The sequence below is a fragment of the Manihot esculenta genome, chromosome 9, assembly GCF_001659605.2.
Source record: "Manihot esculenta cultivar AM560-2 chromosome 9, M.esculenta_v8, whole genome shotgun sequence".
NCBI classification, from domain to species: domain Eukaryota; kingdom Viridiplantae; phylum Streptophyta; class Magnoliopsida; order Malpighiales; family Euphorbiaceae; genus Manihot; species Manihot esculenta.
The window spans coordinates 30,821,562-30,843,235 of record NC_035169.2 but is presented as its reverse complement, the minus strand read 5'-3'; the positions used below and the strand labels follow the sequence as shown (position 1 = coordinate 30,843,235).

At 23.2% G+C, this 21,674-nt stretch overlaps 2 protein-coding genes across 4 annotated transcripts; one reads left to right on the top strand and one right to left on the bottom strand.

The window, feature by feature from the left end:
- Positions 1-6: 6 nt before the first annotated feature.
- LOC110623131 (selT-like protein) lies at positions 7-3,303 on the bottom strand. 3 transcript variants are annotated; one of them, XM_043959576.1, is made up of 4 exons: positions 3,020-3,303; positions 2,821-2,921; positions 1,970-2,043; positions 7-1,295 (listed from the first exon to the last, which is right to left on the bottom strand). In XM_043959576.1, the coding sequence occupies exons 1-4, from the start codon at positions 3,188-3,190 to the stop codon at positions 946-948; spliced, it is 696 nt and encodes a 231-aa protein (XP_043815511.1). In that variant the 5' UTR covers positions 3,191-3,303; the 3' UTR covers positions 7-945. The 3 variants fall into 3 exon arrangements, with proteins under 3 accessions (XP_043815511.1, XP_043815510.1, XP_043815512.1); XM_043959575.1 differs by lacking the exon at positions 1,970-2,043 and having other exon boundaries at positions 7-1,369; positions 3,020-3,301; XM_043959577.1 differs by lacking the exon at positions 7-1,295 and having other exon boundaries at positions 1,569-2,043; positions 3,020-3,300.
- Positions 3,304-12,876: 9,573 nt separating this feature from the next.
- LOC110622009 lies at positions 12,877-14,724 on the top strand. The gene is made up of 3 exons (XM_021766343.2): positions 12,877-14,006; positions 14,130-14,395; positions 14,559-14,724. The coding sequence occupies exons 1-3, from the start codon at positions 13,061-13,063 to the stop codon at positions 14,571-14,573; spliced, it is 1,227 nt and encodes a 408-aa protein (XP_021622035.1). The 5' UTR covers positions 12,877-13,060; the 3' UTR covers positions 14,574-14,724.
- Positions 14,725-21,674: the final 6,950 nt, after the last annotated feature.

The following is a 21,674-nucleotide window of genomic DNA, read 5'->3' as shown; positions in this document are numbered from 1 at the left end:
AACACTATAAATCCTAGTGAACACTTCTCTCTTCTCTACTCTATATTCTAGCACTCTTACTTGTTTACTTTGATATTTATGTGCTAAGTTATGCATTTAGATGTTTGCTTGACATATTAGAAAAAATTTTATGCAAGCTTGATGATTGAACTGAAAAGTTTAAATGTTTTTTGCGTTGTGATCTTTATACCCCTAAAGTACCATGTTTTACAACCCCCCAAAACAGAGTATTTCCTTAATATTGATGCTGGACTTGATTGAGTTGATTGCTGTTTCCTTATGTATATATTCACTAAATTAAGCATGCATAGAATTTTTTAGCAAAAGCTGAAAAAACCTATATTATCAAATTCACTGCCCCTCTCGGACCTCATCCTCAGGGACAACAGTTTCTATACCAGGTTTCTGACTTTTCTGATGACAAGCACATCTTGAAGAACAGGAGCAATGATGTGAGCCACAAATTCAAAGTTCATGAGAGACATAACAAGGTAAAACAAGCTTAAGAAAGGGCTGCCAAGTACCGTTGCATTGATGCAGAAGTAAGAAAAGTTGGCTTACATACTAAATAAATGAGTTAGTCTAAATAAGTATCATGTATTCCTTGTCTATATAGGATATATAATGATTCTTAGTCTAAATAGGAACATAGTAAGTTAGTATTCCTATTGCTATTCTAAAATAGGAAGACTAAGACATTCCTTCTACTATTTAAGAAGGGACAACCTATGAATAAAGTTATGACAATTATTTTGCACCAAAAGGCTCGAGTCCTTGAAACTCAAAGGTCCAAGGTTCTCTCTTCCAATCCCTAACTTTTCACCATGGGTTGAAGGAAAAAAAAAGAAGGTAAAATAGCAAAAGCTCTGGATTCCTTTATTCAATCCATAAGTTCATATACCCATAACTTGACCTTAGACTCGGAATCATATCAAATGCATCAATCTAACTCATCCAAACAAGTAAACAGTAAACATCTAGTGAAGGGCAAAAGATTTTGCTCTCAAGTGAAAAGTCAGCATGAGGAATTACAAAAAGAAAGGATCTTACCAATTCACCATTGCAATATACTTCAAAAGCTCCAGAACTCTGGAGGAAGGATTGGATGAAGTTTCCAAAGAGCCAAGTACTAGCAATACTTCCAAATCTGTTTGCACGTAAAGAGTAGTACCAAGGAGGTGGAACTGCAAACCCTAACCTTGGAAAAATTTGTTCACCTGCCATTATTACTCCAATGATTCCAAATTGAAAAACTGGAACAACTTTGCTCAGTAAGCGCTTTGGAAATGGAGGAGGATAGTTTGCCAAAATTACATTAATCCCTGGAAATTGTGTTTCCAGCATGTTTTTCATAGTTACAGCAGTTCCTCTGCCAAAGGTAAACCAAAAGTTTGCATGTAAGGAAACATATAATTTAAAATTTCATAATTTTTTTTTTTTAAATATTGCTTCTTGTTATTAATTAAGCAAATAAATATTTCTTGTTATTATTAAGGAAACATACAAATTTGAAATTTAATAATTGTTTTAATCATTGCTTCTTATTATTACTAATATTGCTCTTTTACTTCAAATTTGTAAATAGCACTAAGAAAAAAAATATTAAAAAAGGGATAGTGATGCTAATGGTGCAACATCTTTTCAAAATTTATATTTGTGCGTTAATTTTGCTCAATTAAGTAAAATTTGAACCATTTTATTATCCAGTATATCCGGTGAATTTAAAGACCATATTTCCTAACTTCAACAAAATTAATTAAAATTAATGTTTATCTGCTTATGTTTTCAGTGGTTACTTTAATTTTTTAATACTTTGTATTCACTTTGTTCTTCTATCTACAAAATGTGGATTGCTTTTCTAGTTTATGTGCAGTTATTGACAAAGTATATTTTAACAAATTTTTTCATACTTTGATTCCAAATTGAAAAACTGGAACAACTTTGGTCAGTAAGCGCTTTGGAAATGGAGGATAGTTTGCCAAAATTACATTAATCCCTGGAAATTGTGTTTCCAGCATGTTTTTCATAGTTACAGCAGTTCCTCTGCCAAAGGTAAACCACAAGTTTGCATGTAAGGAAACATATAATTTAAAATTTCATAATTTTTTTTTAAAAATATTGCTTCTTGTTATTAATTAAGCAAATAAATATTTCTTGTTATTATTAAGGAAACATACAAATAATGTTTATCCGCTTGTGTTTTCAGTGGTTACTTTAATTTTTTAATACTTTGTATTCACTTTGTTCTTCTATCTACAAAATGTGGATTGCTTTTCTAGTTTATGTGCAGTTATTGACAAAGTATATTTTAAAAAATTAACAATGAACAAAAAAAAAGCAAACCTTATCCGCCATATTATTGTCAGTTAACATTATTGCTTATGTATTCGGCAAGTGAACAAAATCTTTTGCTTCATGTGTTTTGTCCTAAAAATAATGAACCTATCACTAACTTGTGGCCAAATTATTAAGGAAGAAACACTAAAATGATCTTATTGTTAAAATTCCCAGTCTTGTTAAAGTAGATTGAGTTGGAAACTAGCTTTACTGCGTCAAATTCAACAGGTTTCGATGTTCATTAATAAAGACACAAGATATGCATATGAGAACATGGTGGCAGTAGCATAATCAGTGATAGATAATATTAATTCATCGATTTTATGCTCCAACTCCACTTATTCAAAAAACTTTAATAATTTATGCATCTTAAATGAAAAAAATCAAAGTAAAAAACAGACAATAAACACAATTAATCGTACTAACCAGAAACAAACCAGAGCAATTTAATATTGATGGAAATGGAATGAACGCAAGAGATACCTATAGGAACAAGAAGAACAGAAGTCAATATTAATAGTGCTGCCAATGCCAATATTACCAACGCCGCCACCTACTCCACCGATAGAAGCGGATGATGATTTCTGCAGTTTCAGCAGGAATTAAGGAAATTTTTCTCTGGATAAGAATAAAGCTTCGGAAAAGTATATAAAAACAGAGAAGACTTAAAGCTTCACAAGACCTGAGCAGGAAATTGAGGGGGTTGTTGGTGAACTTGGTTGGGCTTGGATCGGATGCTGCTGTGATCATTCGGAGCGGGTTTTGGCGGTGGAGGCACCGTGAATAGATTAACAATATCGGAGAAAAATAGAAAGATTGGTAAACCTAAGAGCAGAAGTTGAGATCGATCCATTTTCCAATTTCCAGTAATACAACAGCCACAGAGAGAAACCAGAGAGAGAGGATACGAGCTAGGGACGTGGGCTGTTTCCTTAATGGGCTTAGAAAGCTTAATATTGTATGGTTTCAGGATATCTGGATATGAACCCGTTATAAACTAAATTCACGTGTGATGCACATGGCCGTAATCATAGTGGGGAATTAAAAAGTCAAGGCTCCATAAATTATACTCTTTTTCCTGTTTTTTTTTTTTCTCAAAATTATTGTTAATTTTTTAGCGAAATTTATAATTTAATTTTTAAATATTACGGTTATTAATATATCGGTCCCTATATTTTCAGAAATTTATTAAAATATTTTTATTTTTTCTCTCTATCAATAAAATAATCCTTCCATCTATTTTTACCGTTAAAAATATAACAAAAGTCTAAATTATTCCCTCCTCCTCCTTCATTAATTCTTTCTTTTCTTTTTGTTTTTTATTCTTCTTCAATTATTTTATTCTTCTTCGTTGAAGAGAGGAGATTATTCATTCTTCTTTATCTTTTTCTTCATCATCATCCTCCTCTTCTTCTTCTCATCCTCCTTCGTCATCATCTTCTTCTTTTTCTTTTTCTTTTTTGTGAAGAAAGAGAAAAAGAAATGACTATTTCGTTAATAAAAAGAAATTATAAGAATATTTTAATAAATATAAAAAAAATAAAAATATTTTAATAAATATGAAAAAAAATAATGACATTTTAATAAATTTTTAAAAATATAAGGACTGACTTGTTAATAATAGCAATATTCAATGATTAAATAAGGAGTTTTATTTGAGAATAAAATTGAATTTTAAAAATTTTTTTTATCATCCTTTTTCTATTTTTAATGAAAAAAATGACGGTAAGACTATTTCGTTAATGAAAAGAAAAGTTTAAAACATTTTAATAAATTTTTAAAAATATAGGAACTGATTTGTTAATAATGACAGTGATTAAATTATAAATCTCCTTCTTTTTTTATATTACAGTAACATTTAAATTCATTATTATTATTTTATTTAATTTTATATTATTTTTAAATAACTTTTTATTAATTATTTTTTAATAAATATTTAAAATACCTTTTAATATTTAATAAAATTTAATATTTTTAAATAATATTATTGAAAAATTAATAAAAAATTATGCAAAAACAAAATAAATAAAATCCAGTATATAAATGGTCAAAACTTTACACTAAGATTATAAAGAAACTTTTAATTTTAAATAATAAAATTTTAATTTTTAAATTTATTATAATTATAATTAATTTTTAAATAATTTATCTAATTGAATATAAAAAAATATAACTATAATCAAAATTTTTAATTTTATACTTAAATTTTTTCAATTTTTTTACAATTATTATCAACCCTAAAAATAATTTTTTAAAATTATTTTAAAATTTTATTATAATTGTAAAATATTAAAAAATTTAGATATAATATTGAAAATTTTAGTTATAATCATATATGAAGATTTTAGATTTTTATATTTACTTAGATAAATTATTTAAAAAAATAATTATAATTGTAATAATTTTAAAAATTAAAATGTTGTTCCTAAAATTAAAAGAAATTCAATTAAGATAAAAATTTGGCCATTTATATTGAATTAGCTAATATTTGATGAGAAGAGATTAAATAGCCCTATGGGGATTATTGAATAAGAAGAAGCCGAATGTGGTCTAGCACCACCACCGCTCAAATTGGCTGTTATTAGAGCGGCAATACCAACACACTGTTAGGTTAAGGATCCATGGAATTCAATGAGCTATGTGGGGAGAGATGTCGTCGTGGTCTTTGCTTTGGCTGCCACTGCTTTGCTTATGGGCTTTATCTTTTGTAATGGGTCCCATTCAGTTGCTTAAGCTCTATGGCATTCATGCCGGGTAAATTGCATTTTCCCCCTTTGAATGTATATTTCTAAATCGTGGAAATTGAATGTGCATATGTTCTGTTTGTCTAATTAAATCAAAGAAAGTTTTTAACTTGATCTTGCTCCGATAACAGATTTTTGTTTTTTGCTGGATTTCGTTACTTGGATCACAACGATCATGCTTCCTTGGTATTGTGGAAAGGATAAACATATCTTAATTGTTAACGCTACCTTTTCTTTTTTCAAGTCCTATTGCTTCAATTCAAATATGTTTGAAAAAGTTAATTACCATGCTAGTGACATGAGTATTTGTGTTCAAAATTGGTATTCAAGTTGAATATTTTGTAGAGTAATCATGTTGAGATTGAAAATACATATGTCGCCATCAATGGAGACATTGTCTTGTTTGCCCTTAAGTTTGTGTTTTTCTTTCAACCTGGACAGGAATAGAGTTGTCTGAGTAAGCAGCCCATCTGAGTAAATGCTTAACTCAGTACAATGATTTTTCTGCAGAGTTAATGTCGACTAAAAAGACCATGGAGGGACAAATCACAATTATCGTGGAGTAGAATGTGGTGCAGCCATTGCTCGTATCGTGAGCACAAAGTGCAATGTCGCTGGCAATTGAGTGTGTGCGGATGATTTTGAAGATTGGAGATGAACTATGTTTTGCCTGGCAATGCTTTGTGTCTGTGCTCGGTTAACTATGTATTCTTTGGAGAAAAACTTAATTTTTAAAAATATAGTGTAAAGTCATTAAAATTATAAAAATTTATTAATTTATTCTTTTATTAGTTTTACCTATTAATTATTATACTATTTAATTTATATTATATAAAAAAATTCATTAGTTAATTCTTTAATTTTATAAAAATATTTGATAATTAATTTCTTCATATTAAAATTATTTTAAATTTTTTTATAATATTTACCTATTAAATTAATAGAGAGATTTTTAAAAATTTCAAATATATTTTAATATATTTTTTAAAATTAAAAAACAAACTAATAAATTTCTTTTTATCATAAAAATTAAATAATAATTTTTTTAATTATTTTTGAAGAGATTTTTTTTTCCTTTCTTGTTTTGCAGCCTTTTCCTTTGGTTTTCAATTTCTTTCTTTTTTGAAAAAAGAAAATCATATATTGAATAGAAGAAATATTCATCTATTTGGAAACAAAATTTTTTAATAATTTAATTTAATTAATTTTTTATTAATTCTCTCAGTTAGAATGAAATTTCATTTAAAAAGTTTTTATTTAAAAATTTTAAATTATATAAAATTTTATAAAAATTCATATAAATAATTTTTTTAGTGATCAATAGTTGTACGCTAAGTGTTAAAAAAAATATAAGGACATATTGTATATTGTTTCAGAATGCTTCTAACAATAACTCTGCGAATGTTAATTTGATAAGTAGTGAAGCGGTTCATCTCATTAAAGGTCGAAATAGCCGAAAATAATTATTGTCATGTGTTAGAACTGTCGAGAATTTGATAATTCTTTGACAGATAATGCATTGAAGAATTTAATTATTAGTTATAAACCGGACATTTTATTTTTTATGAAAATAAAAACTCTTAGTTTTGTATATAATTTTTTCGTAATTTTTTACATTTTAATAGTTGTTCTATACAAAAATTGAGAGGAGATTTTTCGTTAATGTTGAAGAGTTATGTGTCTATTTTTGTGGTTAATTTTTCTTCAAATTTTATTAATTCAATTGTTTCGAAAGGTAATATTCAATAGAGATTTACTAGTTATTATGAATTTCTGAAATCGCAACGACGATATCAGTCTTGAAATCTTATTCGAGTTTTATCTCGTAAAAACTCTATTCCGTGGTTTTGGGAGATTTTAATAATTTATACTCGAGAGATAAGAAAGAATGATAAGTATTTTTACCAAATTATCTTATTGGGGTTTAAACATACATTTGAGAAGTATATTTATCAAATTATCTTACGCAGGGGTTTGATTTTGAATGATTATAAATATTTATTAGACTCTAAAACTGATATTTTTGTTAGATGAATTCGTCGTAATATTACTCTAACTGTTTATATTTTGATTAAAAAATTTATTAGATATAATTGGGATGATACCTCTCTTTATTTGGTGAAATTTTATTTATACAATCAGTAATTTTGCTTTCAATAAAAAAGAAAAATTACGATATTTCTTTCTCTGACTTTATATTTTGACTAAAAAATTTATTAGATATAATTATAGAATGATAACTCTATTTATTTAATAAAATTTTATTAATAAAATTAGTAATTTTGCTTTCGACAAAAAAGAACTGTTTTTCGCTGTACTCTACTCTGATAGAGGATTTACTTTGAGAAGCGGTATGTAAATTTAAATTTTTTAAATTTTATTTAATTAATTTATTTTTATATTTTAATATAATTTTAATCAATTTTTAAATTTTTAAATTTAATCATTTATCAGGCAATTTAATTGTTTAGTTCACATATCATATATATATATATTATAATTATTTTTTATTTAATCAATTGATAAAAAAACTATAATATTTATATTATTTTATATTTTAATTTTAATATTTAAATTTTGAATAAATTAATTTAACATTTATATTTAAATATAATTTTAATCAATTTTCAAAATTAAAATTAAAAATAAATAATTTAATTATTAAATATACAATTTACGTGTTTAATAATAATAAATTTTATTTTATAATAATAATTATAAATATTTTATAACAGAAATATTATTTAATTAAAATAATAATATATATAAAATAATTAAAAATAAAATATTTATTATTAAATTTTATAATTATTAATATAAAATAAAATTTACTGTCAAAACTGTCCACGACTTATTTAATCATTAAATTATTATTATTAAAATTAAATATATTATTTAATTATAATTAAATATAAATTAATATTATTTTTATATATAAAATTAATTTATATTTAAAAAATAATAAAATATTATATTTAACTGAACATTTATATTTTATTTTTAATAAATTAATTAAAATTACACTCAAATATAAATATTAGAATAATTAAACTAAAATTTAAACGATTCAATTAAAACATAAATAATATAAATATTAATTTTTTTAATTATTTTGATCATTATTTTATATAAATAATAATAACAATAATACACATAATATCTTAGCTAAATTATCAAATTACTATATAAACTATTAATTTTAATAATAATAATAATAATACACATAATATACTAGCTAAATTATTAAATTGCTATATAAATTATTAATTTTAAAATTTTACATTAGTAAAAATTATATTAAAATCTAAAGATTAGACTAATTAAATTAAAATTAAAAAATTAAAATTAAAATATAAATATGCATAAATATTAAATTTTTTAAATAAATTAACTTTTTAATTTAAATATTTTTTATTATTATTAATGATTAATCACATCAATAACTAAATTTATACTCTCTGTTTTATAATATTTATTTATTTTTAATTATTTTAAAATTATTTTTTTAATACTATAATATATATATATTAATTATTATAATTTTATTTAATTTTTAATTATATTTTTAAGAAATTTATTAGAATATCTTTTAATATTTAATAAAAGTTAATATATTTAAAAAAATATAATTAAAAAATTATATTTTTTAAAATGTATGAGTATTTTAAACAACTGAATAAAATTCCATCAAAGTTATTGCAGGCAAGCTGTCTTCCAAATGTTGCTACCTAGATTGCCATTTGAATGATTGGGTCCATAGCAGAAGTTTATTGAAAAGAAAAGTCAATTTAAAATTATGAAAAAAATTTTTTTTTTTGAAATAATTGTTGATAGATTATTAAATATTCCCATCGCAAGTGAGCGGTCCACGTTTAACAGTAAGTGGCAAATGGTGGAAATGGAGATTTTTTTTTTATTACAACAATAATATTAGATTTAAAAAAATAAAATGTAAAATTATATTAACTTAGCCTCCATTTTATTACAGAGAATAATTTATATTTAAAAAAATAACTTTTATAAAAAAATATTTTTCAATAAAATAATTTATATTTAAAAATAAATTTTATAAAAAATATTTTTTAATAAAATAATTTATTTTTTATTATTTAATTTTAATTTAAAAATAAAATATATTAATAAATTCAAATATACAAATTTTAATAAATATGTCAAATTAAGAAAAATATTTTTTTAAAAAAAATAAACCATTTTTTATAATAATTTAATTTTTATTTGATAAAAATATTTTTTATTAATATTTTTTTAATGTACTAAACGTTAAAAAGATAAAAAAAAATATTTTTCTTAAAAATATTTTAGATTTTATAAAATAAACGGAATCTTAGATAATTATACTAAGTTAAAACGTAAATTTATAACTGGTCTAAGAGTTCTGGAGAGAAACAATAGACATATAAACCAAAACAATTGATTCTATATTTGGAATGAATAATTTTAGAGTTAATTGCAAAAAAAATAATTATTTTTAATTTTATTATAATTATATAAGTTGTTTTTACTTGTATTATTAAAAATTAATAAAATTATTAAATTATTTGACATATTGATATCAAATTTATATGACATCTCATTAAATTTTAAAATAAAATTAATAACATTTTAAAATTTTAAAATAAAATTGTAATGCATTCACGTTGTAAATATATTTGAGTAAATTTGAGAGTTTTTAAATTTTATTTTTTAATTTTCAATTTTTATTTAAAAAAAATAAAAATAAAATTAAAGTATAAAATTTTTTGATAATTATTTATTTTATTAATATTTTTTAATATAATAAAAATAAAATAAAATTTATTATTTTTAATGAATTATATATTTTTTTAATTATTTAATCTAAGTCAGATTAGATAATTAAATATTTAATTTATATATTATTAATTTTAAAATTATTTTAAATATTAGTATAATTTAAAAAAAAGTGATAGATTAGTATTATATTTAAAAATTAAAAGAATAATTTTAATGCATTTAAAAAATTTTTTATTATTTTTAATATTTTTAAATTATATTATATTAAATTAATTTTTAATATTTAACTAATATATTTAATAAAATTATTTTTTTAATGATAATTTTAAATGTAATGTTACAAGAGTATGCATATTAAATAGATTGAAGAAAAATCAATTGATAACTATCTTAGTTAAAATAAAATTAAAATAAAATTTTTTTTATTTAAAGAATAAAATCTGATATTTATAATTTCGCTCGTAAGGAATTATTTTTTGATTTCGTCCAATAATTAATAATTTAATTATTTTTAGATAATAGTAAATAAAAATAAAAATGGTAAGGAATTCTATTAAAATTAAGAAATACAGTCCTGTCTGTCATTCACACAATAATAAATGGAATTTTTCGAAAAAATTTGATAGCGGAGAAAGACTTCATAGGGATAAGAGACATAGGACTAAAGAGAGAATAAAAAATAAAATCTTTCGTATATAATACTGCATAATCTCGAATGATATATATATACTTTTTCTATATTCATAATAATTAATTATGAATAACTAAGAATGAAAAGAATAAAAAGTTAATAGCCAAGATTCCATTAGTTTATTAAATTCTTATGTACAATCTCTTAAATTTATTCATATATTTATCTTTTGAGTGCAATAAATTATTATTATTATAAATTAAAAAAATAACTAATAATATAAATAATATTTTTTTAAATATATTTAATAATAAAAAAAGTAATTTGATAATTTTATAAATCTCTACTATACAAGTATGGTAGAGTATATTTAATCAGATATTAAAAAAATATAATTTAATTGATAAAAAATATAATATATTTAATCGGATATTAAAAAAATATAATTCAATTGATAAAAAATAAAAATATAAAATAAAATTATAACAAAAATAAAATACATAATTTTTTTTTGCGATTAAATTTAAATTTTATTGACCTGACCTAATAATATAGTGCTAACATAACAAATGATGTAATAATTTTATTAATTTTTTAATGCTACAAATAATGGTAGAATACAATTTAAATAATTTTAAAATATTAAATTTTAATTGATAAAAAATATAGGTTTAATTACAACAAAATTAAAAATACTAATTTTTTGTTATTAACTCATAATTTTATAATAATTTAATTTTTTTATTAATTATTCATTTATTTATAAAAAAATAACTTTATATTTAAAATTTAAAAATATTTCTCACAAAAAATATTTTAATAAAATAAATTATTTATTATTATTTAATTTTAATTTTAAAAAATAAATTAACAAATTAACATATAAATGTGATGATAAAATTAAAAATGACTTAATTTTCACAGAAAAATATTTTTTATTAATTAATTTTTATATTTTAAATATTAAAAAATAAGAAAAATATTTTTAAAAAAATATTTTCTATAAAATAAATAAAATCTAATTTGTTTTTTAAAATTTAAAATTTCTATTTAAAAAAAAAAGTGAAACGACACATAGAGAAAAGATTTTTTATTGATTAATTTTTATATTTTGAATATTAAAAAATAAAAAAATATATTTTTTAAAAAATATTTTCTATGAAGTAAATGAAATATAATTTTTTTAAAATTAAAATTTCTATTTTAAAAGAAAGTGAAACAACACATTAATCAGAGAAAATATTTTTATTTACTAATTTTTATATTTTAAATATTAGAAAATAAGAAAAATATTTTTTTAAAATATTTTTTGATGAAATAAATGAAATTTAATTTTTTTAAAATTAAAAATTTCTAGAAACAATACATGATTTAATAAAAAATTATTTAATTATTTTAAAAAGGCCCAAGTAAGAGTAACTCATATCAAATATGAATCATAAGATTTTTTTTTTAAAAAAAAAATTATGAAATTAATACGCTGTGGTCAAACAGCTCACAAATGGTACAACTAATAAGCTTTTGTGCTCTATTGCTCGTTCTTTTTCCATTGTGTTGGCTCTGTGATTGGCTCTTTGTGGCAATCTGAGTGGTATTCTGGTTCTACGGCGATAGTGTTGCAAGGTCAATCTAGCGATGGTTGTTCTTCAGGCCTCCGGATTTGTATTACGATTAAGGACTTTTGAACTCCTTCTAACCCAATTTTATGAATGAAATTTTATCTTTAAAGAAAAAAAAAAAACAGATTACAAATATGAGTTATTTATTAATTTTCTCAAATACCTAAAAAATAGTCTGCACAGAGAAAAGGACGCAACCAAACGACCGTGTCATGGGTTCAAAAGCTGAAGCATTCGTGTGGGATTGCCGAGTATTACAGCTGAAACTATGAATATTCATTTCACTATTTCCTTTGTCGGTGACTCTATCATCTACCTGCAAAAACAAGCAGTGGTCCAGCCCTCACTAAAGTCAAACAACTCAGAGAGAAAAGTCAACAAACACGGCTGTACTCTATGCTCCTTTCTTCAGCACAAAATTTCTGAACCGAGAGTATAAACTACCTATTTCTAGGAAATTTCTCCAAATTGATCAGAGTGATTGGATTTCAGAGCTCTCAAAATTTAACATAATATTCTCACCATCGGATAAGTGCATGAGTGCATAAAATTTACATACTTAATAATCCAAATTACACAAATGGTATGATTTCTCATCATCTAATTCAAAATTTCAATTCCTCCGATTAAGATCACTATGACCTAAAAATCAGAGGAAAAAGAAAGATGATTGATTGATAAGGAACTTTTTGTCCAAATGCTCTTTATAGTACACTCCATCACACCATCAAAGGTGCTTAGCTATAAGGCTTTTTATCTTTTTCTCAATGTGAATCCAACCACCGCAGGAGAAAATTCCATTCCTATCTACCGACCCCTCATGCTCTCCAATAATTTAATCCCCATATTCAAATTATCAAATCCAAAGCCCGCCCTCTCCCTCTCTCATCTCCCTTCACAATTTTTAACCCTTGTCCGCCATATCTCTTCTTCCCTCACTGAGTTTTAGCCAAATTATGACCAACTCTCGCAGTTCAGCAGGTTCTGGTTCTGGGTGTTTTTCAGGCATTGCTCGCCTGCTTTTATGCAAAGGCAGCCTCCAGACTCACCCGGCTGATCAGATTGCCTCCCCCAATACAGCTGAGTTTGATCTTGTAAGTACATATCAGAAGAATGAAGTCAGTGTCAAGCTTGGAAGTGAAACTGCTACTGCTGCTGCTGCTGCTCCGGGAGTGGTGGCAAAGTTGATGGGCTTAGATTCTCTGCCGGATACCAACTGGGTTCCAAAAGGGAGAACGCCTGATTCTGTCACTCGGAGTAGGTCAGTGAATTTTATGGATTACTTGCTTGAGTTTGATTTAGCACAAGCCAAGCATCGCAGAGTCAGGACTTCTGTCTCTTTTCGTGAGGTGCCTACGTTGTTAAATCAACAAAATCAGCATGATTTCTTTGTTCTTTACTTGGATAATATGGAGAAAACTAAGAAACCAGGATCCAAACTGAGGAAATCTGAAGTGGGTCTTGATGAGGAGATTAAGCAGCAGAAGAAAGAAGATCAGAAAGGCAAGAACAAGGTGATCAATAACATACCAGCTAGAGAAGCAGGCATGAAGAAGAACGAAAAGAATCAACGAAAAAACTTGAACATTTCTAATTTAAAGGATGAGCCAAGGAAGATTTCTAAAAATAAACAGAGTTTCAGGCTTGGTAGTTGCAAAGGAGCTCAAGAAAAATCGCTAGGCTTTGTTTCCCCTCGTAAGAAAGATGGAATTTCCAAGGCAAAAAGTCCAGTGAAGCCCATGAATCAGAAAGAAGTATTGGTTGAATCGAAGTTCATGAAGAAAATAAAGAATCAACATGCAATTAAAGACGCTCAATCTGATTGTAGCTCAGAAGATTCAAGCCCAGTTTCTGTTCTTGATCTCGACGAATTTTCTTTTCATGATTTAGCATATTTGTCAGGTTAGTTTTCTCGTTACTTATCTTTTTACTGAACCTTCTCTCAATTATCCGTTGAAAATAATAGCATCCAGCAGCAAGTTTGAATACGAAATCTAATAAATTGACTGCTGTTTTGTTAAGCAGATTATACAAGTCCTCAGAAGCCGAACTACGCTTTTCCACAAGCCTCTCGCTCATGGAGCCCTGGTGACGATGCCAAGTATTACACAGAAGTAGTAAGAAAGCTGAACAGGTTAACAGAGGAAGACATTGAAGAATCACATTGGTTGGGGAAGAATTTTTTCAAGTTAGCAAGCTTTGAAGAGATCTGTATAGAATTTACAGGACAAATCCTGGAACTACTTGTAAAGCAAGTAGCAGAAGAACTTGTGGGACTTCACATGGAAAATGTACGATAACTACTTCAATGATTGATGAAAAGTATTGGAAAATGTACACTGAGCAGTTTTTTTTTCTTTTTCTTTTTTCTTCCCTCAAATTAATTACTTGTCTTATTAACAAAGAAATGAACAAGGTGGGTAATCTGATTGTGGTTGTGCATTGGAATTGTAGTGTGAAAGGGGATAGCCGGCATTGCCTGGGAGTGTGCAGCAGACGTCTCTGCACATGCAGAAAGCTTCACGGGGACTTCGATTTTTTTTCTTTTTCTATTGAGTTTCGATTGCGGTTTGAATTACTCGAACTTCATAATGTGAAAATCTATCCAGCATCATATGTAGATCTTTAACAGAATATTTACTTTGAATATATATATTAAAAAGAAGAATCACCGGCAACCGTGAAAAATACGGCGTAAAGCATCTCATCTTCCGATTTATCCTGGAAATTGTGTTCAATTTCTGGAGGTGGGAAAAGAGGAAAAGTGATGTTATATTCTCATTTGACACAAGTAGTCATACTCATACAACAGTCTTTCGAATTATTTGCTTGCTTTTTAGGACAGAGTAACGCTCTGTTTGGATAGGTAGAAATGAGAGACGGAAAAAAAAGGATTAATTGTAAAGAAACTTGATTCCACTTATCTAGCAACATCAACTTTCAGGATGTAATATATTTAAAACTCAAAAAGAGTTTGTTTGATGATTTCTTCGTTGTTAATTCTTTGACACTGTCTCAATTTATATTTTGATCCCTCCCACTATCTTTAATTGAATGAAGGGTCTTGAATTTGTTAGGAAAATCTGAGCATAAAACACTTATAAAAGGTCTAATATTTAACTAGAAAATTCTGATATTATCTTAAAAAGTTTTAATAAAATTTCAATATTTTGAAAAGAAAGCTTTGAAACCAAATTACCCTTATTTTAAATTAATATGAAATTAATAATAAAATTTTAATATCTTGAATTTTTTATTTTTAATAATAATTTATTATTTATTTTTTAATTGTTGGTGGGAAAACTTTTGTTCCATATGCGACACTAACATAAGACAGAAATAACAACTATTAATTCAACTTTTGAAGTATTCAACCCAAGATCCTATGTTGGTTCTTTTTGTGTACTGAGACGTCTGACTCCTTCGTCGGTAAGGAAATAAAAAAACAGCAACAAATAAGACGATAGCTCTTTTGAGTGCCTAATTACTCGGTTTTAGAACCCTACACGAATATGACACATTATTCCCCCACCCGCAACTTTTGGGTAAGGAAAATTAATAAGCTCAAAGCTTTTTTTTTTTTTTTAACTTTTCTATCAAGAGGGAAAAAAATTACTTAAAAAAAATTTATTAATTATTTTTTTTTACATTAAAAATATTTTAAAATTAAAAATATACTAAATAATAAATTACTTTATGATTAAAAATATATTAAATTTGATTTATTTTATTTATTTATTTTGATTTGATTCGATTTTAATCAGAAAAAATTAAAAAAATTGAATCGAACCGATTAGCGATAAAAGTATATTATTTTTAATAATACAGAGATATTAGATTATATTAAAATTAAAATATTTCAATTAAATTTTAAAATATAAAAAATAAAATGTAAAAAATAAAAAAATTATTAAAAATTCAAACCAATCAAATCGAATCGCATCAAACTGAATCAGACTGATTCGATTCAATTTTATTTATAATCAAAATCAGTTCGATTTTCATAAATACCAAATTTTATATTTTCAGTTTATTCTGTTAAGTTCGGACCGAATGCTCACTCTAGTGCCAACATTTTCATTTTTTTTTATAGATTGACCACTTACAATTCAACTTTATTATCAGTCACATAATATTTTAATATATTTTTTAAAATTGATAGATCAAATAATAATTTTTTCATATGACAAAACTAAATAAAAAAATTTTAAATAAAATATGTGAAACTTGATTTTTTTTTTTCTTTCCGAATCCTCTTGTCCTTTTTATTGGTTTATCAATATTGTAGTAAATGGGTTGAGAGAGCCAAATAAAATACCAACACGTATATATATGCATTTGGGCTGTGCGCTACCATTGAGATTCTGAATTGAAATGAATTGTACTCATACCTATTTGATTATAAAATAACTATATATATATATTTTCTGATTTAATTTATTGTGTCTATATATATATTTTTCTGATTATTTTTATATTTAATATTATATAATTATTTTTATAACTTAAATTATTCATATAATTTGAATATATCTCCCTTAATAGTGTTAACAATATTATAAAATAACTATATATTCTAATTAATTATTAAAATTTTTTAATAATATAATTTTTAAATAATTTAATTTTTAATTATAATTTATTCTACTTAAATAGATTATTTTTATGTGTATGTATTTATTATTTCAATCATAAATATATTAATTATTTTATAATTTTTAATTATATAAGTGAATCATATATTAGTAATATAATATATTTTTATATATTAATTATATAAATACATTTTAATTAAATTATATAATTATAATAATTAAATATAAAATGCTATAATATTTTTATTGAGTATATAATATATATTAATATCAATATTATTATTGTTTAAAGGGTAATTTACGATTTAGTCTCTGGGTATTACCATTATTAACAAATCAATCCCTGTATTTTTAGAAACCTATTAAAACGTCCTTATGTTTTCTCTCCGTCAACGAAATAGTCCTTCTGTCTATTTTTGCAGTTAAAAATATAGTAAAAGACTATATTACTCCCCATTATTTTTCTCCTTCTCCTCCTCCTTCCTTTTCTTCTTCATCAATTCTTCTTCTGCTTCTTCTCCTTCTTCTTCTGCTTCTTCTTCTTCTTCTCTTTCTTCTTCTGCTTCTTCTCCTTCTTCTTCTGCTTCTTCTCCTTCTTCTTCTTTTGCTTCTTTTTCTTCTTTCTCTTCTTCTTCTTCTTCTCATTCTTCTTCTTCTTCTTTTTCTTCTTTCTCTTCTTCTTCTTCTTCTTCTTCTTCTTCTTTTTCTTCTTTCTCTTCTTCTTCTTCTTCTTCTTCTTCTTCTTCTTCTTCTTCTTCTTCTTCTTCTCCTTCTCCTCCTCCTCCTTCTTCTTCTTCTTCTCCTTCTTCTTCTTCTTCTTCTTCTTTCTCTTCTTCTTCTTCTTCTTTTTCTTCTTCTTCTTTTTCGGAGGAGGAGGACGAAAGAAAAGACAGGGACTATTTCGTTGACAAAAAGAAACGATAAGGACGTTTTAATAGATCTGAGAAAAGATAGGGACTATTTGGTTGACATAAAAAAATGATAAGGACGTTTTAATAGATATGTAAAAAGATAAAAATATTTTAATAGATTTTTAAAAATGTAAGGACTAACTTGTTAATAATTGTAATATACAAGGACTAAATAAATGATTTTATTTGAGGGTAAAATTGGATTTTAAAAATTTTCTCTCTCCTCCTTTATCTAATTTTAATGGAAAATAGGACGGAAGGACTATTTCATTGACGGAAATAAAACATAAGGACGTTTTAATAGGTTTCTAAAAATATAGGGACTGACTTGTTAATAATGGTAATACCCAAAGATTAAATCGTAAATTACCCTTGTTTAAATGTTAGTATCAGAATTATACTGAAATTGCTTAGAATCGTATCGAAATTTAGTTTTAAATATGATTTCTAAAATTCAAAAAACTTAAAATTTGATTTCAAATTTAATTTTTAACTAGAGTAATACCAAAATTAGAATTGTATCAGAACTAGAATTATCATGTCACTCAATACATTATTACTATGTTAGCACGCTATATTAGAAAAATTTAGAGTCAAATTGATAATAATTTAAAAGTTTATAATAGAATTGTAATAAAACTAAAAGTATATAATTTTTTTTTTATAATTATCTATTTTATTAATTTTTTTAGGAGATGAGGTGGTGGAGATTCAAATTTATGATCCTAAATAAATTAATGTTTTTTAGTTACTTAATCAAACCAAGTTAAAAAATCAAATTCTAATTTAATCAGTATATTATTAATTTTTTTAAATTCACTCTAAATATTAGTATAATGTTAAAAAAGTTATCAATTTTATAATCGATAGTTAAAAGAATAATTTAAAAAAATTATTTTATTATTTTTAATATTTTTAAATTGAATTGTTTTAAATATTATTTTAAATTAATTTTTAATATTTTATAATTAATATATTTAATAAAATTATTTTCTTAACAAATATTTTAAAAAGTAATACAAAATAGTAATCATATTCAATGGATTTAAAGGAAATCAGTGGATATCGATTTTAGTCAAAATATGATTAAAATAAATTATTATTATAAAATTATTAATAAAAATAAATAATAATAATAATATAAAAAAATAACAATAAAAGTAAACACAAGATTTTTTTTTGTTAAAGCGGTATGATGACGACATTATATTGATACGTGATAATTTCATTACTTTTTATCGGCATAAATAACAGTTAAATATATTTATAAAAATTTTAAAAAATTAAAATTTAATTGGTAAAATATATAGTATAATTATAATAAAATAAAAATACATAATTTTTTTATGATTAACTCTTAAATATTTTTTTTTAAAAAAAAACTACTAAGTAGTATTTTTAGTTCATTTTTTTCTTTTAAATGTATTTTTCATAGTTGTTTAAATTTTATTGAATTGCCCTTATATGTGGGTAATTAATTTTATATAGATATTATAACATAACTATTTTGAATATATATATACATAAAAGTCATGAATTTATATATTTATCAATTCTTTTTTTTCTTTGAAATGAAATTGAGAATTATAAGAGTAGAATCTGAGATCTCTTATATTTATTCAGGTATGTTTATCATTAAACTAAAACTCTGTGAGTTCATATTTGTCAATTTTTTAAAACATAAAATTTATGAAAAGTTATAAATTTATGATTTTAAAATTATTAAATTTAAGGAAAGGCAAAGTTGTGATTTTTCTAATATTATTTTCTATAAATCAATTTAAATTCTCTTAATACATAGAAATTAACTAAGTTTTTAAAAAGTAAATTTCTTTTTTTTAATAAATGTATTTTTGTTATTTTTCATGAAATTTTATTTTGAATTCTAATAACAAGCTGAATTAAGAATAATTTAATTATAAATAAGACAAAATTTCAAAGTTAAAGTAAATTGTAAAGTTAAAATGTACTAGTAAAATAGAATTTTATTTAAGTAGAAAATCAATCTAATCAATTAATTAAATTAAAGAATATCAAGAATAATAAATTTTTATATTATTTTTATTTAATTAAAATAAAAAATTCATAATTATTAAATTTAACCAAGATTATTTTAGTAATTCCTTCATTTTCTCCCTCCTTATTATATTTCTTTTATTTCATAATTTTTTAATTTTTTTTAATTGTTTCAATTCTTTTTTTTATTATAATAACATATTAATTAACTATTATAACTGAATTTAATTTATTTTTATTTAAAATATTTTTAATATTTAATAAAATTTAATATTTTTAAAATAAATATAATTAAAAAATTTATAAAAAATTATTTTTTTAAATTTTTGTGAAAAAAATAAAATAGATAATAATTATACTATGAAGGGGTATATAATTTCTTTTAAGTCATTATTATATAGTTAAATATAAATAGTTGAGAGAGTATAGATTAATAATTATGGTTGATCAAATTCAAATAATCCTTAGTGGATGTCATGAAAAAAGCCACTAATAATAATAGTAGTTATCATTAGCCCAGTAGCCGAATGGCCCATTGACTAAATTAACATGTGGGCTAAAACAGAACCCAATAAGCGAATTTTAAAAAGGTTTATTGGTTAAAAAAATTTTAATTATACTATAAAATCTAAAATTTTAATTTTAAAATGTATTGTACTTATATCAACATTTTAAATTAATTTTAATTAAATTTAAATTATCTTACTATATATTATTATTTTTATTGCATAAATAATTTGATTAATTAAAATTAAATTTTAATTTTAAACTCTTAATTACATAAAAATTTTAAATTATATAATTAAAATATTTAATTTTTTTGTAATAAAATAAAAATTTTAAATAATTAAAAATTTAAAGTCTTAACTAAAATTTAATTCAAATTAATTAAATTACTTATATAGTAAAAATAATGATACATAATATACTATACTAGCAAATTTAAATATGATCAAAATTAATTTAAAATAATAAATTTGTGAACCCAATTCTGCTTTTTGAAATAAAATTTTGTATAATCATGTATAATTTCTATTTATTTTGAAATGTATTTTTCTATAAATTAAAAAATTAATTTTCTTTTAATTTTACCAAAAAAATCAACAAAACTAAATTAAAGTCTATATAAAATTTTTTTTATTTTCAAACATGGAATATTGATCAGATGAAGCTGAGTGAAGTAACTAATTTATATATATATATATACATTATGTTGATTAGAATAATTAACTGAAATTATTATATTAAAATTCCTCTCATCGTCCAATTTTATTTATTACTTTTAAAGTTATTTCTGTCTGAAATTGCTTGAGAAGATTAAAAAATATTAATTAATTTTTCTAAATTTACCATAATCCCTAATAAACAGGATAACTATTTATATAATTTCCTAAAACGTGTCTTATATTTTTCTTTTGTCTCTCTTAATTATTCATTTTACTAGTGATATATTAGTAGAGGTAGTTACGAGATTATAATATATTTTTTTTTTTTAAATAGGTAATGGAGATTAAAAAATAGAATTTGAGACTTCTTAAATTTATTCAGATATACTTATTACTAGACTATATCTGTGAGTGCATTACATAAATAATATTTATACATGTTTTGATTTAGTTGAGAGATACTAATACTATTATCAAAATCATGAGAATTTTAAGTTATTTTTTTAAAATTAAATAAATAATATTTTGTGTATATTATTATATAAGAACGATTGTATTGTATAATTTCTTTATGTTCAGAAATTAACACAGAAAAGTATGAAGATAAGAATATTTCGTATACGCCATGATATGTATGTGATGGTGGAAAGGAAGAGGCCACAATAATAATAATAATAATAATAATTATGAGTGATGGTGATGTTGCACAAGCATATCACTCATCATTCTGCTGATCCATCCACACACACACTCATAATTGATTTCAATTATTCTGGCCTCCTCTCCCAACTTGTTATCAATTAATCGTTGCTTCACAACCCATCTAATCTCTCAAATTATTGCTAAGTATTGATATTTCTACACATTCCTCTTTTTATACCT